Source organism: Agrilus planipennis, unplaced genomic scaffold (genome assembly GCF_000699045.2).
Source record: "Agrilus planipennis isolate EAB-ADULT unplaced genomic scaffold, Apla_2.0 scaffold13, whole genome shotgun sequence".
NCBI classification, from domain to species: domain Eukaryota; kingdom Metazoa; phylum Arthropoda; class Insecta; order Coleoptera; family Buprestidae; genus Agrilus; species Agrilus planipennis.
This window is the reverse complement of record NW_020439040.1, coordinates 204,079-218,915: the sequence shown is the minus strand read 5'-3', so window position 1 is coordinate 218,915 and position 14,837 is coordinate 204,079. Positions and strand designations below refer to the sequence as shown.

The 14,837-nt window shown below is 36.8% G+C and overlaps 1 protein-coding gene across 21 annotated transcripts in view; it reads left to right on the top strand.

Annotated features, from left to right (window-relative positions):
- LOC108744184 (zinc finger protein 2) overlaps window positions 1–14,837 on the top strand; it is an 81,939-nt gene that overhangs the window by 15,960 nt on the left and 51,142 nt on the right. The window contains exon 5 of one of the 21 annotated variants that reach the window (XM_018479813.2): window positions 12,395–14,131. The exons of 15 other annotated variants lie outside the window; for them this stretch is intronic. In XM_018479813.2, coding sequence (XP_018335315.1) covers window positions 12,395–14,114 — 1,720 coding nt within the window. In that variant the 3' untranslated portion in view covers window positions 14,115–14,131. Of the gene's footprint in view, window positions 1–1,205; window positions 2,155–3,032; window positions 4,198–4,850; window positions 5,881–6,845; window positions 8,176–10,034; window positions 11,914–12,394; window positions 14,132–14,837 lie in introns of those variants that run through there. 5 more of the 21 variants (XM_025976765.1, XM_018479819.2, XM_018479831.2 and 2 more) reach the window with 5 other exon arrangements.

The window sequence follows — 14,837 nt, the reverse complement described above, 5'->3', positions numbered from 1 at the left end:
TTTGAATCCTTCAAGTATATAATCAGTATAAGTATCTACAGTATTTTTAAATAGGCTATATCCGTACATTTTAAATATTAATAAAACAATTGGAAAATAATTTGACTTTTATTTATCGTATTGCCAGAGAATTCAACCTCGCAAAACTGTGGCTGCTGCCTATTATTGGCTATTACATAGGTACATACACAAGTATGGATCGTTGTATATCCTGAATTTTAGAAGCCACAGAAAAAAGAGGTACTGAAGCAAATACTTACGTTCACCTATTTTTTAAAAGTGTTCGACTGGTATTTCTAAATATGTACCGTAGTATGTTTCGGATTTTTATCAGCCGTTACAGTTTATTTATTATAAACGATTTACTCATGTAATATCCTACTTAAGTCTAACTTCTCCCTTAAAACAATGTGTCTACCTAATTCTGGTGCTCCCTCCTTATCTATAATAACAACATTTGAATATTACATGTGCTTCCGGCGTCCCTTAATTACTTGATTTTAGCACTCGGGGTAGACACCCCTTTCTCTCCATTTCCCAAACACGGCCATGGGCATAGTTGCACTGTGGTGGTTTGTTGACATACAAGGAAAAATGGGATTTATTTTGTCACATAAAATAAAAAAACCCGCTTCTAATATAAGGTTGTATACCATTTGCGCCGATGATGGCATTTCGAAGGTGCAGGAAGTAGCAAGAAAAAGGAGGTCATTTATTCTCGTTGTCACAAGCTGACTGTAGGCGTTGGTGTGCTTGAAACTACTCATTTTTCAATATCATTAAAATACCAGAAGAGTGTGATGTTGAATGTGGCCAAATTGTACATTAAGAGTTCATAGTTTGCAACCTAGCACGGATATTGCTTATGATCGATATTATTGATCCTTGAGGTTTCTTAATTTTCTGGTAGCTTTTTTAATATCTATCAATTAATATGGAACGATAATGTGAGTTATTTCGTAAAAAAATGCCATTGAAGATGCTTTGGACATCAGAGTACAGTTGGTACATAACTATAGATATGTTATAAATTAATATTGCAATGAATACAGAGGTAAATACAATACAGTATGTATTTAAAATTTTAAACAAATAACTTGCGTCGAATTTTTTGGTTGATGTATATTTTTCACACTTTCAATAAGAGCCAATAATTGCGACGATCAGGATGTTGTAAAATTGTGATATGATATTATCTTTTGCAGAGATCCGCTTTGCCTAAAGGAAGATAGTATGCAAGGAGATGGTGTATTCGCCGTAAAGAGGGAATGGTTCAAATGTGGCGAATGCACGATAGCTTTTAGAAACAAAAGAGATGTTTTTTGTCATATGAAACGGGAACACGAACCGAACCTTCGGGTTTGCAATATTTGCATGACAGCATTTCGAAACGAACAGGATCGTGACAAACATCAATTAATCGTACATAAGAAAAAACGGCCGCATGCATTTAGGTGTGGGCACTGCGGCAGAGGGTGCACGTCGGATTTAGCTCTTAAACATCACACCCTTATGTATCATTCCGATAATCTGAAAGTTTTACGTTGCGAATACTGTAACAAAGTGATAAAAGTGAAAAACTGGCTTAATCACGTCACTCAGCAGCACATCGATCCCCAAAGGTTTAGATGTGACATTTGCAAAAAAGAATTTCATAGTAAAAGCTTCTTAACAATTCACCAGGCTACTCACAAACCCGATTACGTGAGGCCTACTTTTAACTGTGAAAAATGCTGTCTGAGATTTTCAACAAAGGCGGCCATGAAAAGACACGAGAGCGCCCATGAAAATCCGAACATGTTCATATGCGAACATTGCGGCAAAAGTGTCACTTCTGCAGCAAGTTTGCGGACCCACATAACAGTGATACATGAGCGCGAAAAACCGCATATTTGTAGCGATTGTGGTAAAGGTTTCGGTACGCGCAATACTTTGCGGGTACATAAGTTGCTACACACGAAAGAGAAACCTCACATGTGTCACATGTGCGAGAAACGGTTCACTCAACGTAACTCGTTGGTAGCGCATATGAGATCGATGCATACGGGAGAGAAACCGTACAAATGTCGGTTCTGTACAAAATCGTTTGTGACAAAAAGTGCACTAAAGTTGCATTCGAAACGTCACGATCTGGTTTAGTTTGAACTATTATATGGTATTATGACTGAAATTAACATTTTAAGTGAATTTTCGATTCGTTCACGAACTGGAACTGTTTTAGTCGCCTAAATATTTATAATTGTATTACTGCTGTATTGAAGAAACTTATTTTGTAGAATATATTAATGTATGAAAAATAATACAATTTTCACTGGTTGTGAAAAAATCCTAACTCATTTTCATTGTTTTGAAATTTTGGATATTACTTCAGGAAGACATGCGTTATCATTACTTAAATTAAAAAAACGAGACAGACTGGCTCTGTAGATATAATCTCATTACAGAACTTGGGCGTAATTGCCTTAAGAGCGAAGCGCTGTAATATTTCAAACTAAAAAACACGGAGGGGGGTTGAATAGGTGATGGGTTTTATATTGCAAAAATCCATAACATCTTTCTTGCTCTATGTTACATTATGAAATATTTACCGTTTGTTAAGGTACTCATGTTAGACAGTATCAACATTAATTAGTTGAATAAATACACCTGTGTATATTGACTACGTTTGTTCAACGTAATAATAGTGGATTTTTAAAATTAGTTTTCTAGTGGAGAATTTTAAACTTGAGGATGTAACAAGGTATAGAAAATTCCCCTTAATAAATAATTAGTTACTATTCGACGATCCAATATAATTTTTTCCAATACTTCCCGATTTGCGATATTTATACGTAAAATTTGTTGTAAATGAAAACTTAATTCTGGAAAGGACAAGAAGCAAACCATTAAGTTTTTCGTTGGGCTGGAATTAATTAACATTTTTATCAGTGGACCACATTTTGACTATGCTGAAATAGTAATTGACAAGACGTGTAATATATTTTGCGAGGGCTATTTGTAAAGCAGGAAATGACGTGGCTTATTTTTTACAGATCTCATCCCAGTGTAGAAGAGTGTGTGTTTGTTGAAGACTACAAAGTAAAGGTGGAAACGGAAGATTCAGATTCGGCGAATGGGTTTAAGTGTTACGAATGTCACATCGCGTTCGCGGACAAGCGAAACATGTTTTGTCACATAAAGCAACAGCACGAACCTAATTTAAGGGTTTGTAACATTTGCGTGACGGCATTTAGAAACGAACAAGAACGCGACGTTCATAACAGCTTGATGCACAAAACTAAAGACAACAAATACAAGAAAACGCAATACAACTGCCCCGAATGTCATTTGACGTTTAGTTACAAGCGAGTAATGCTTTGTCATTTCAAGCGCACCCATCAGCCGGCCCTCGTAGTGTGTAAGAGATGTAACACAGTGTTTCCAACCGAAGATGAACTTCATGTTCATTACAAAGTAGCGCATATAAGAGGCAACTATCAGAAGCGCGATTTTAAGTGTACACAATGTTCGAGAAGGTGCGCTTCCGAAATGAGACTGAAGCAGCATATTCTTCTACGTCATTCGAATGTGGGCGATATGATAAAGTGCGAAGAGTGCAATGTGATGTTGAAAGTGACTAGTTACGGTGAACATATCACCAATCAGCACGTAAAACGATCGACTTTTACATGTGACAATTGCAACAAGGTTTTTCGTAGCGAATCGTATTTTCGAATACATATGAATACTCACAATCCTAATTACGCAGCGCCGGTACTGCAATGCCGCGAATGTCCTTTCGAATGTTCATCGAATAAGTCTCTTAACAAGCACAAGGCAACTCACAACAAATCGAATCTTTTGATGTGCGAATACTGTGGAAAGTATCTCGCCTCTAGCAACAGTTTGCGGACGCACATAACGGTGGTGCATGCCGGCGAGAAGCCTCACCCTTGCGGGTATTGCGGTAAAGCCTTCGGCAGCCAGAAAACACTCAAGGTTCATCTGTTGCAACACACGAAAGAAAAACCGCATATGTGCAACTATTGCGAGAAACGTTTCACACAACGTAATTCGTTAGTAACTCATATACGTTCTGCCCATACGGGCGAGAAACCGTTCAAATGTCAATTCTGCGACAAAGATTTCGTAACGAAAAGTGCTTTAAATTTACATGCTAAACGTCACGAAAAAATAGGCTAATGCTATCAGTGGAAAAACTTAGAGCGGTCATCTCAGTACTCTTTAAACTATTATGTAAATATTTGTACTGGTAACTATGACACATTTTACTTAATCTCTATAATGTCCTACTCAATGGTCATCCGGGCTGATTAATATTATTTATAGTTAGTTGCAAGCTAATAAAATGTTGTCAATTATAATGAGAGTATGACTGCGCTTGAATGTTAAAACCACAACTTATTTGATTAATTTTTGGTAAAAATCTTATAAGCCCCTTACATGTATTTGTGTAAGTGGTTTATATGATTTTTTTATTATCAAAGGAAGTTGCTGATTTACCTACTATTTATATAAGACAACTGTACCTACTGTACATTAAAGTACCTGTTTGTATTTTAAAAGATTACCAAAAGTAACACGAGCTATAAATGAAGGAAATCTATCTTTTACAGATATCATGGAATTAGAGGAATATTACTAGGTATATAACTATCTAACTTTGGAGCAGAATTATTAAAAATATACTGGGTGTTCGTTAACATTTAGTGATAAGCGCGAACTTTTGCTCGACATCTTTTGTAGGCGGTAGTGAGAATGGGAAGGGATTAGTGCCTGTTATCGGAAAACTTTAGTCGCTTAATAGGTAGGTCCACTAGTCAAGTAATTAAAAAATACCTTCTTTACAGATCGACGAGACGTAGAGTAAAGAACGGGATGAAGAAGAAAGAGAAACATTCCATTAAATGGTTTCAGTGTTCTTACTGCTCGAAGAACTTCGACAACAGGATTCAATTAAAAAACCACGTTCGTTATCATAAAGAGAAAAAGTTTGCCTGCGATCTGTGTAATCAAAAGTATCTTTTCCGTTATCAGGTGGCGTACCATAAGAAAACGTCTCACGTCAAAGAGCTTTCGTTTATTTGTGATATTTGTGACAAGGGTTTTGTTGCAAAAAGCGTTTTAAAATCGCATTTGCAAACGCACTCTAAAAACTACAAATTTAAATGCGACAAGTGTAGCGCGGGCTTTCCCAGTAGACACTTGCTCGACCAACACGACGATATCCAGCATAAAGGGGAAAAGTACATTTGTCCGAAATGCAACAAGGCCTTTGTGAACAGGCAAAATTTCAAAAAGCACGTTGCCTCGCACGAGCCGGGGTTCATAAAAAAAGAATTCAAATGCGAAATTTGCTCGAAGGTATTGCAGCATCCGCGAACGTACTCGAATCATATGAAAACTCATACCGGTCGCGATTATCACATTTGCGAAATATGCGGGAAATCGGTGACCACCGCGGCCAGTCTTAAAAACCACGTCATCCTCCATATGGGCGAGAAACCGTTCGTATGCGACGTTTGCGGCAAAATGTTTTCCAACAGGAAATTGCTCGTTGCCCATAAACGCGTTCACACGAAAGAAAAGCCTTATACGTGTAAAATTTGCCATAAGTGCTTTACCCAGAGGGGGTCGCTTACAGTGCACATGCGTTATCACTCTGGAGAAAGGCCCTACAAATGTGATATGTGCCAGAAGAGTTTCGTGACTAGAACGCTTTTAAAATATCACGCAAAAACGCATTCTTATTTTTAAATGTAACGAGTGACCGTACATGCAACAGCGAGAGTAATATAGATAAGAGAAGAATTTTGTAATTAATATCTAATTTTATAACGATTGACAATAAATAAATAAATAAAGCAATTACTGTACATGCACGTTGTCTTTTATCATTGTGGTGTCATCAATTTTTTTATATATTTTTTTACAATTTTATTACTCTTAGGGCTGTATTTTATCCTATCGTAGTAGTTTTCAGATATTGTGTATTTGCAGATGTGTGGACCCGTTAAATTTGTTCGTGACGTCGAAGATGATTAGAGAAGAGGACGTTTCCTCGTCGACGATGTTCGTATGCAGCACATGTCAACTTCCATTCAATCGCGCGGATCTGAAGAACCACGTGTACAACGCGGAACTCGGTGTTTACGTGTGCTGCAAGTGCGGCTCGAAATTTGGCGGCGAGAAATCGTTTCGATTACATACCAGAGATCATCGCACGATCCTTTATAAGGTGGTTAAGACGAAAAATCAATTCGTTATCGATCCCTCGGGTCGATACATCGACAAGAGGGTCAACGACGTTTTTATTTGTAAATACTGCGACCAGACGTTCAGAGATAGAATTGAGTTTTATAATCACTACATGCTTCATCTGCAAATAACGAGGAAGGCATGAAGTGTGTATAATGGGAGGGCGGCTTGTCGATAATTATTTAAATGTATGTTACGTATATATAGGTAGATGTAAATTTTATTACTTCTGCAACAGTTAGTTGATATTTCTGTATGTATTGTATTATTTTAACAATTTAATATTTGGTAATATTTTAATGATTTTCTTATTGAGTTTGTTTAGTACCTACCTCCATACCTAAAAGGTGTTTGTAGGTATTTTGTTGTTTCATAAGTATATTACTATTTAAATGTACAATTGTTTGTTAATAATAATAATAGGTTGTCCGCTGAATTATGAATTATATAAACGTTTTACCATGGTCACTGTGATTACTTATTACTCATTTATAATTTAAAGTTTGTCAATTGCTGCGTGTTCTCTGTTCTTTTTAGAAAAGACTCCGTTAGTAGGTACCGTAGTACATACTTATTTATATTTACAGATTGGACGACCATTTGTCAAACGATTACGATCAAGAGACGTCTCAGTCTGGCACTCAAATGATTTACGAATGCGAAATATGTACTCAGATATTCGGGTGTAAAAAGGAATTCCTTAAACACCACGTCAGTAAAATCGATAACACATTCAACTGTTGTCGATGTCACGTGAGTTTCTACGACACGAACGATCTATACGAGCATTATGACGTCCATAAAAACGACCCGATCGTAATATCGGAGAACGAGTTCGATTGTACGGAGAATATAGAAGCCGTCATGAACATCCCCAATGAGGAATCGATCAATGATTCGTCGTCGAACGAGTTGCTCTACATATTGGACGATTCGCAATGCGTCAACGAAGTAGTGATCGACGAGGTTTCCGAATTGACCAGCGTGAAACAGGAAAACAGCAGTAGTAAACACGAAAATAGCTATGCGATAGTACAATTCGAACACGGTTACGTGCTACCGAAACTGCTAAAAGAACAAATCGATCCGAAGCGTAAGGAAACGGTTCGGAAAGAGGGTCCTTTTGTAACGGTAAAGACGCAAAAGGGTAGCAAAAACGAAACCAGTCTTCTCATAAAGAGGACGGCTGGTACTCCGCGACTGTTACAGCCCAAAAGACGACACGAAATGCCCGACTTTTCAGCTACGAACTATATCATCCTTAATCCGAACGAAGAGGTCGACATACCCCATTTTAAATGCTTGCGATGCGAACAGTTGTTTATTAATAAATTCGTGTTCTTTCGACACGTCGAGAAGGGGAAGTGTTTCGTCAACACTTGTGACGTATGCAGCGCCACGTTCAACAAGAATTCGGAGTTTTATAATCATTACATTATCGAACACACCGATCGAGCGATCTGCAACTTTTGCTTCCGAACGTTCATGTACGAGAAGAACGTCAAGGAGCATATGCTCAGACATCTCGATCAGTTTAGACATCGCTGCGAGGAATGTAACAAGGGTTTCTATACGATACGCGAATACAGAAACCATTATAAAAATCGACACATGGGCATCAGGCACAAGTGCGAAGTATGCGGTAGGTCGTTTGCCGATGAGTATTATTTCAAGAGACACGTCGCCACTCACATCAAAGCTCTACACTAGAATACGTTTTTTTTTTTTTATGTACATACAGACTTTAGTACTTTAAAAGTGTGTTTCATTGATTAACATTTCGTAATTTGTAAATACGATAGTTACGAGTTTTGTTCTCATTTAATTTTAGTAACCTGATTGTTGTTTCGCATATATTTAACTGTTTGTATCATAATTATTATCAGCCTAGTTTAAAAATAAATCTTGTAAGACATTTTTTCAATGATGTATTATTGACAAAGTGTAGGTGAAAAAGTTGGTTAAATGTGTTACATTAAATCGATATTTATTGATTAGTTGTGACAACAATAAAAAATAACGCAACTTCTACTGCTGCCACCTTAGAACATGTACCTAGGTACCCACTACGAAGAGACTTTGATGTTTTCGCAAAAGGGCGGTAACAGCCGCTCATTAGCATTCTGTTATTTATTTTTTTATTGGTATGTTCGTATTTAATTGCTTTATTTTAGGTTTTGTAAAAATTTAGTCGTATGTGGTGCATCCTCAAGATGTGCCACACTAGTAAAAAAAAAAAAAAACTAAAAATGATTCATCAAGAATTTAAACTGAATATGAGAAATACGGAGATAACGGCTTTAGGGAATTCATGAAAACAAACAGTTTAATTTAGTTTTAAGATAAACATTGCAGAATAAAAAGCCCGTGGTGGTCATTATTTCGTCGAAGACCCTTGATCAGTACAAATATCTACAACGGTTAGTGTTGCCCAAACGCAAGAACAAGACGAGACTTAGCCAGTCTTGGTCTTGGTCTTGCGCCAATACACCTGGTCTTGGTCTTGGTCTTGGTCTTGCGCTCCCAGTCCTGGTCTTGGTCTTGGTCTTGCAGCAAGAGTCTTGCAAGTCTTGCAATTACCTATTAGTCTATTACTATTTATTAAAGTTTACTTTAAATCCTAGAAAAACGTATTAGAATTGGAACATTGTGAGCTTGAATGAATATAGCCATAGTAAAGATCAAGCAGATTAATAAATAACTGAAGATTTGATAAGAAATTCGAAAAATCAACTGACCTATATGTCGTTTTCCATGGAAGTAACTGTTTCTTAATAAACATTTATGATCCTTGCTTTCTACCGCGCCGCCTCGCCACGTGCCGGCTCTATGATAAGGATGCCGCCGCAAATCAAACAATAATATAAAGCGTGTAAAAAAATTCGAAATTATTTTGCATGAGTATACCTACACCCTATGGCGGCAATCAAATAGTGTCAAATGTTATGATTTCGGCGTGGCGGCAACGATTGTTTTAGATTTCAAAAGAAGCCGCCGGCGCGTGTATCATAACCATGTACTTCCGAAAAGCGGCAAATTTCTTTGAGAAGTAAGTACAAAACCTTTGATGCCGCATTATCAAAGTGCCGATGGTTAAAACATAACTATGCATGCACTCAGTTTGATTTTAATAATTTTTTTATTCGCTATGTTTATGGTATTAGTCGTAATGCGCATAGGTCCAGTTTTTCATATTCTTTGATACAGTTTTTTGCGTCTCATAGAATTCCTAAGCGTACCTACCTATACACCGAACTGTTACACCTAACTACTCAGTGAAATAGCGCTAAGTCCTAGCTGCAAGACGCAAGAGTCTTGCAGGCTATGTCTTGTTCTTGCTCAAGTCTTGCACGGTCAGTCTTGGTCTTGGTCTTGCTAAAAATACGCGGTCTTGTTCTTGGTCTTGGTCTTGCAAAAACGCAAGAACAAGACCAAGACTGCAAGACCAAGACTGAATTTGGGCAACACTAACAACGGTGTCACAAAGAGGGGCCTAATTCTCGGGATTTGTCGACAGCTAATAGGCCAGATACGATTGATCTATATCAGGCTGTTTATATATCCGAATATACACGATGGGGGGGGGGGACTATCCCTATATTTTTATACGATACAATTAGTTATTGTAAACTATTGATGCTATTTAATAAATCAGTTGGGAACAGTGTTATTTCGTATTTAACATACCTACATGCATGGTGTATAGAAACTACTGTGTAGAACAATATAATAAACAGCTAAAGATCCAGTTATTATCATACCAGTTATTGTTTCAGGTTACAAGAAAATTCGTTGCGCAGGAGCTCAAGATTGTCGGCGAAAATCCAAAAGGGCAGAAATGCTCTAAACCAGACCATTACTGGTTGGAGTTGTAGTTCATGTTTCGATGTTTTCTCTTCCTTGGCAGAATATAAGGAACATAAAAAGTTTCATAAAACTGTTGCGGCTATTGCTTTGAAATATGAAGACGGTGTTCCCCATAAAACAAAGAAGTCTGATGAATCGTCTGAAGAGTCCGACCAAAGTTCGGATTATTCAGACGAAGCAGAAACAGAATCGGAATACGAAGTATCTGAAAGCAACAGTGATTCGGACGAATCGCAGATTAACAAAGAAATTACTTCAAACAAAAGGAATCTCAGAACACCCGTAACTTTGCCAAAACAACAATTAAAATCGAACCAAACGACAATAATTAAATCATTTAATTCCGATTCGAATAATACAAGGAACCGTTCTGCAATTATTCCTTCAACAAAAACTCTTGCCGCAAATGCCACTGTAGGCACGAAGAAAAAGAAAACTGCGAATAAGTCCTCGAATCAGAAGAATATTGATTCGATCCTATTTCAGCTTTTGCAAGAGAAAAAGACCGTCGAAAAGACTAATCGATCCAAAGATTTAATTGAGTCGGGAAACAGTGTTATAACCATGGCTCCTAATACTAATGATCATGTTCAGTACGGTCAAGAGGGTCAGACAGTAACGAACGGTCTGGCGGATGATTTTGACGATCGGTCGAATCTTCCGTGTTCGAATACAAAAAATGCAACCAGTTCAAATGATCAGAAATCTCCTCGTATTAGTAAGAAAAAAGCAAAAAGACTGAAGAAATCTGGCAAGACTAAAACTAGTAAAACAAATAGTTTTGAAAAAGAAAATAAAGACGAATCTTCTTATTCTAGTAACAAAAAAGGAACAACTAAGAAGACTTCTGGTAAAACTAAAAGCACTAAAAGAAAACGTAAAGTAAAAAAAAGTAAAAAAGAAAATAAAGACGGTAAAACGAATCCACATGAATATATGGCAATATGTCCTTTTTGTGACATTAAGTTTAAGCTTTCTATATTGCTGAGAACCCACTTGCAATCAACACATGAAAAAGAGGGGCCATTTAAGTGCGCCGTCTGTTTTAAAGAATGTTTTACATACAGAGGCCTCGAGAAGCATTTTGAGTACCACCACGTGGGTAAGACGTTTAAATGCTATCAATGCAAAAAAGGCTTCGACTCTAAGGAAGAAGTCGTTTTTCACAGAAATGAGCAACATCGAAACTATTGCGATATTTGCCAAACATACTATAATACTCCGCGTTCTACTCATAACCAGATAGTACATGCAGAGGAGAAGATTAAATGCACGATCTGTGATAAAACGTATAAGGGAAAAACGCTGTTGGCACTTCACATGAGAAGAGTGCATTCAGGGGCAAAGTTTCCGTGTTCAAATTGTGGAAACAAATTCAAAGATTCATCGGATCTAAAGAGACATTTCACTGTTCGACACTCTGAAAAGAAGATCACGATATGTCAGGTGTGCGGTAAAGTGATTAACGTGAATAATTTAAAGTCGCATTTGAAAGGTCATGGAGCTACTGCGATTGTTTGTTGTAAAATTTGTAAGAAATCTTATAAAACACGTAGTGGAGCGCAAATTTGCCAGGACAAACATAGTAATTTTAGAAGGTACAAATGCATGATGTGCGACAAAGCCTATTTTACACCTGGAAGCCTTATTGTGCACAAACGTCTTCACACCGGAGAGAAACCGTATTCCTGCTCAGTATGCAACAGATCTTTTTATACTCAGTATATACTTTATAAACATAGCTTAAGTCATAGAAGTATTAAAAAAAATTAATATAATGTTTATTTAATAAACAGAACATTTATTGGTACTGATTACTTGGTAATTTGGTCTTTTGGTAAATATACGTATGCAACTTTTCAATAAGAAATCATATTTGTGTCTATAGAACCTTGGAGTTGAACAAAATATCATTAATTTAACAACAGAAAAGGTAATAAGTTACAATTACTAAAAAATTGTTTAATTACGGTATAGTGCGTGCATGATCCTTATAAGATAATTTACTCGTTCGGAACAAAAATGTAAGCAGACTAATCTGAAGTGGGTGTGAGAACTGAAGGCAATACAAACGGTTAGAGATGCGCCCTTTCCCTTTACCCATTCGCGCAGCTTTCGTCAAGGTCACATCTTTGACTGTTTGAAACGAGTTGTATGTTTTACATCACACGATATTAGAATTGGTTTTAGCAAATTATGATATTATACACTATGTCTGATCACTATGTAGANCAATGAGTAATACTAAGATTAATTATTGTTCTTTCAGATTACAAGAAAGTTCATTGCGCAGAAGTTCAAGGTTGTCGGCAAAAAAACAGAACGGAGGAAGTGGGACTTCTACTGCTTTGAGTTGTAGATCATGTTTAGATATTTTCGCTTCCTTGGCAGAATATAAGGAACACAAAAAATTTCATAAGACTCTTGCGGCTATTGCTTTAAAACAAGAAGACGGTATTTCCGACGAAACAGAAAATATTCGTAGGGCGACAGATGAATCTTCTAAAGATTCCGCCCAGAGTTCAGATGAATCATACGAATCCGAATCCGAATATGAAGTATCCGAAAACAGTAGTGCATCAGACAGTGATGCGGCGGACGAATCGCAAACCAACGAGAAAACTTCAAACAAAAGGAACGTAACTTTGTCAAAAGAGCAATTAAGATCGGATCATACGATTGAGGTGCAAAATACGAACAGAGATGTAAAAATTAATCAATTTAACTGCAACTACTGTAGTTGGGTAACGAAAACATCCGCCGAAATGGTAAAGCATTTGGAGAAAAGTCATTTGAATAAAAGATGTTTTACATGCACTTCGTGTCCTGGAAATGCTTTCACTTTTGAGGAATTGCAAAATCATTTCAAAAATTTTCACCGCAAAAGCTCCGCTCTTCAAATGACATCAACTAAGTCGATTAATTCTGATTCTACAGATAGTGGAGATTGTTTAGTTGTCGCAAATGTCACTACACCTTCACAAAAAGAAAAAACTGTTAATAAGTCTTCGAATCAGAAGAAAATTGATTTGCAAGAGAACAATACCATGAAGAGAAATCATTTTGAAACACGAAATAATCGATCCACAGATCTGACTGGGTCGAAAGTTACTGACAACACTAATAATGTTAAAACAAACAGTTTAGAAAAAACGAATGAAAACGATAACGATAAGGCAATATGTTGTTTTTGTGAAATGAAGTTCAAGCAGCCTGTATTGCTCAAAAACCACTTGAAATCAACACATAACAAAGAGGGACCATTTAAATGCGCCGTTTGTCCAAAGGAATACGCCGGTTACACAAGTCTTGACGTTCATTTTGCAAAACAACACACCGGCAAGAAGTTCAAATGTTATCAATGCGGAAAAGGCTTCGACTCGAAAGAAGAAGTAATTTTACACAGAAACGAACATCACCGAAACTATTGCGATATTTGCCAAACATATTTTAGTATTCCACGTTCTGATCATAACCAGAGGGTACATGCGGGGGAAAGGATTAAATGCACGATCTGTGATAAAACGTGTAAGGGAAAAAAGATTCTTGAAATTCACATGCGGAGAGTACATCCACGGGTGCTGTTTCCTTGTTCAGTCTGTGGAAAAGAATTTAAAAGTCGCTTTACTCTAAAGTTACACCATAACGGTGTACACACCGAAATGAAGACCACGGTATGTCAAGTGTGCGGTAAGGACGTCAAGGTGAATTATTTACACAAGCATTTGAATACTCATAAAAATAATAAGAAATGCTGCAAAATTTGTAAGAAACCTTATAAATCAGACGCAGGAGCAAGAGGTTGTGAGGACAAACATAATAATTACAAAAGGTACAAGTGTACCATCTGCGATAAAAGCTATTTTTCATACGCTAGTCTTACGATTCATAGACGTCTCCACACCGGAGAGAAACCATATTCTTGTTCAGTATGTAGCAGATCTTTCTATACTGCGCATATATTGTATAAACATAGCTTAAGCCATTAAAGTACAAAAAGAAGTTAGGGAATTTTAATTTTAAATGACTGTTATTAACAAAATATTATAATGATTGGTTATTGTTTTATTTCACTTCGTATCATTTAGAAATTATATAATTTTTTAGTACCTGCCAATTCTTTTTTACCCTATTAACCTAAATCGCGTTTGTTTTTATAAATACTTTACAGTTAAGAGTGAAGTTAACGTGGTAACGGTTCAATCAAGAACAAAGTTTTCGTGTTCAATGTGTGGTAAAAAAATTCAAAAGAAGTTCTCTTTTAAAGGAATACTTTAATCGCAAAAATAGTGAAATTAAAACAAAGGTGTGTCAAGAATGCGACAGAGAAACCAACGTGTATAATTTAAGGGTACATTTGAAGACGTAGAAGTAAACATCGCTTAAGCCATACGAGTATAGGAAGAGCTTACTGTATTTTAATTTTGAATACTTTGTTGTTGACATAAGTTGTTTTTTAACTGAGTAATGTAGTAAATTATAGTATACTTATGCAATTTGTCGATATGATACTTTTTGAAGTGAAACTTTTATATAGACGCGGGATATTACGATTTTTTCTGCGTTACAGCCGCGTAGAGAGGGTAGAGGTATATTGAGCGTGAGATGCGGCAGCGGCGGTGGGAGAGAAAGACTGGCCGTGGTAGAGAGAGGGCAACGGCTGTATTAGATGGATATAATGCGCAGCCACGTGGAGAGTGGGGAGTCCGCTG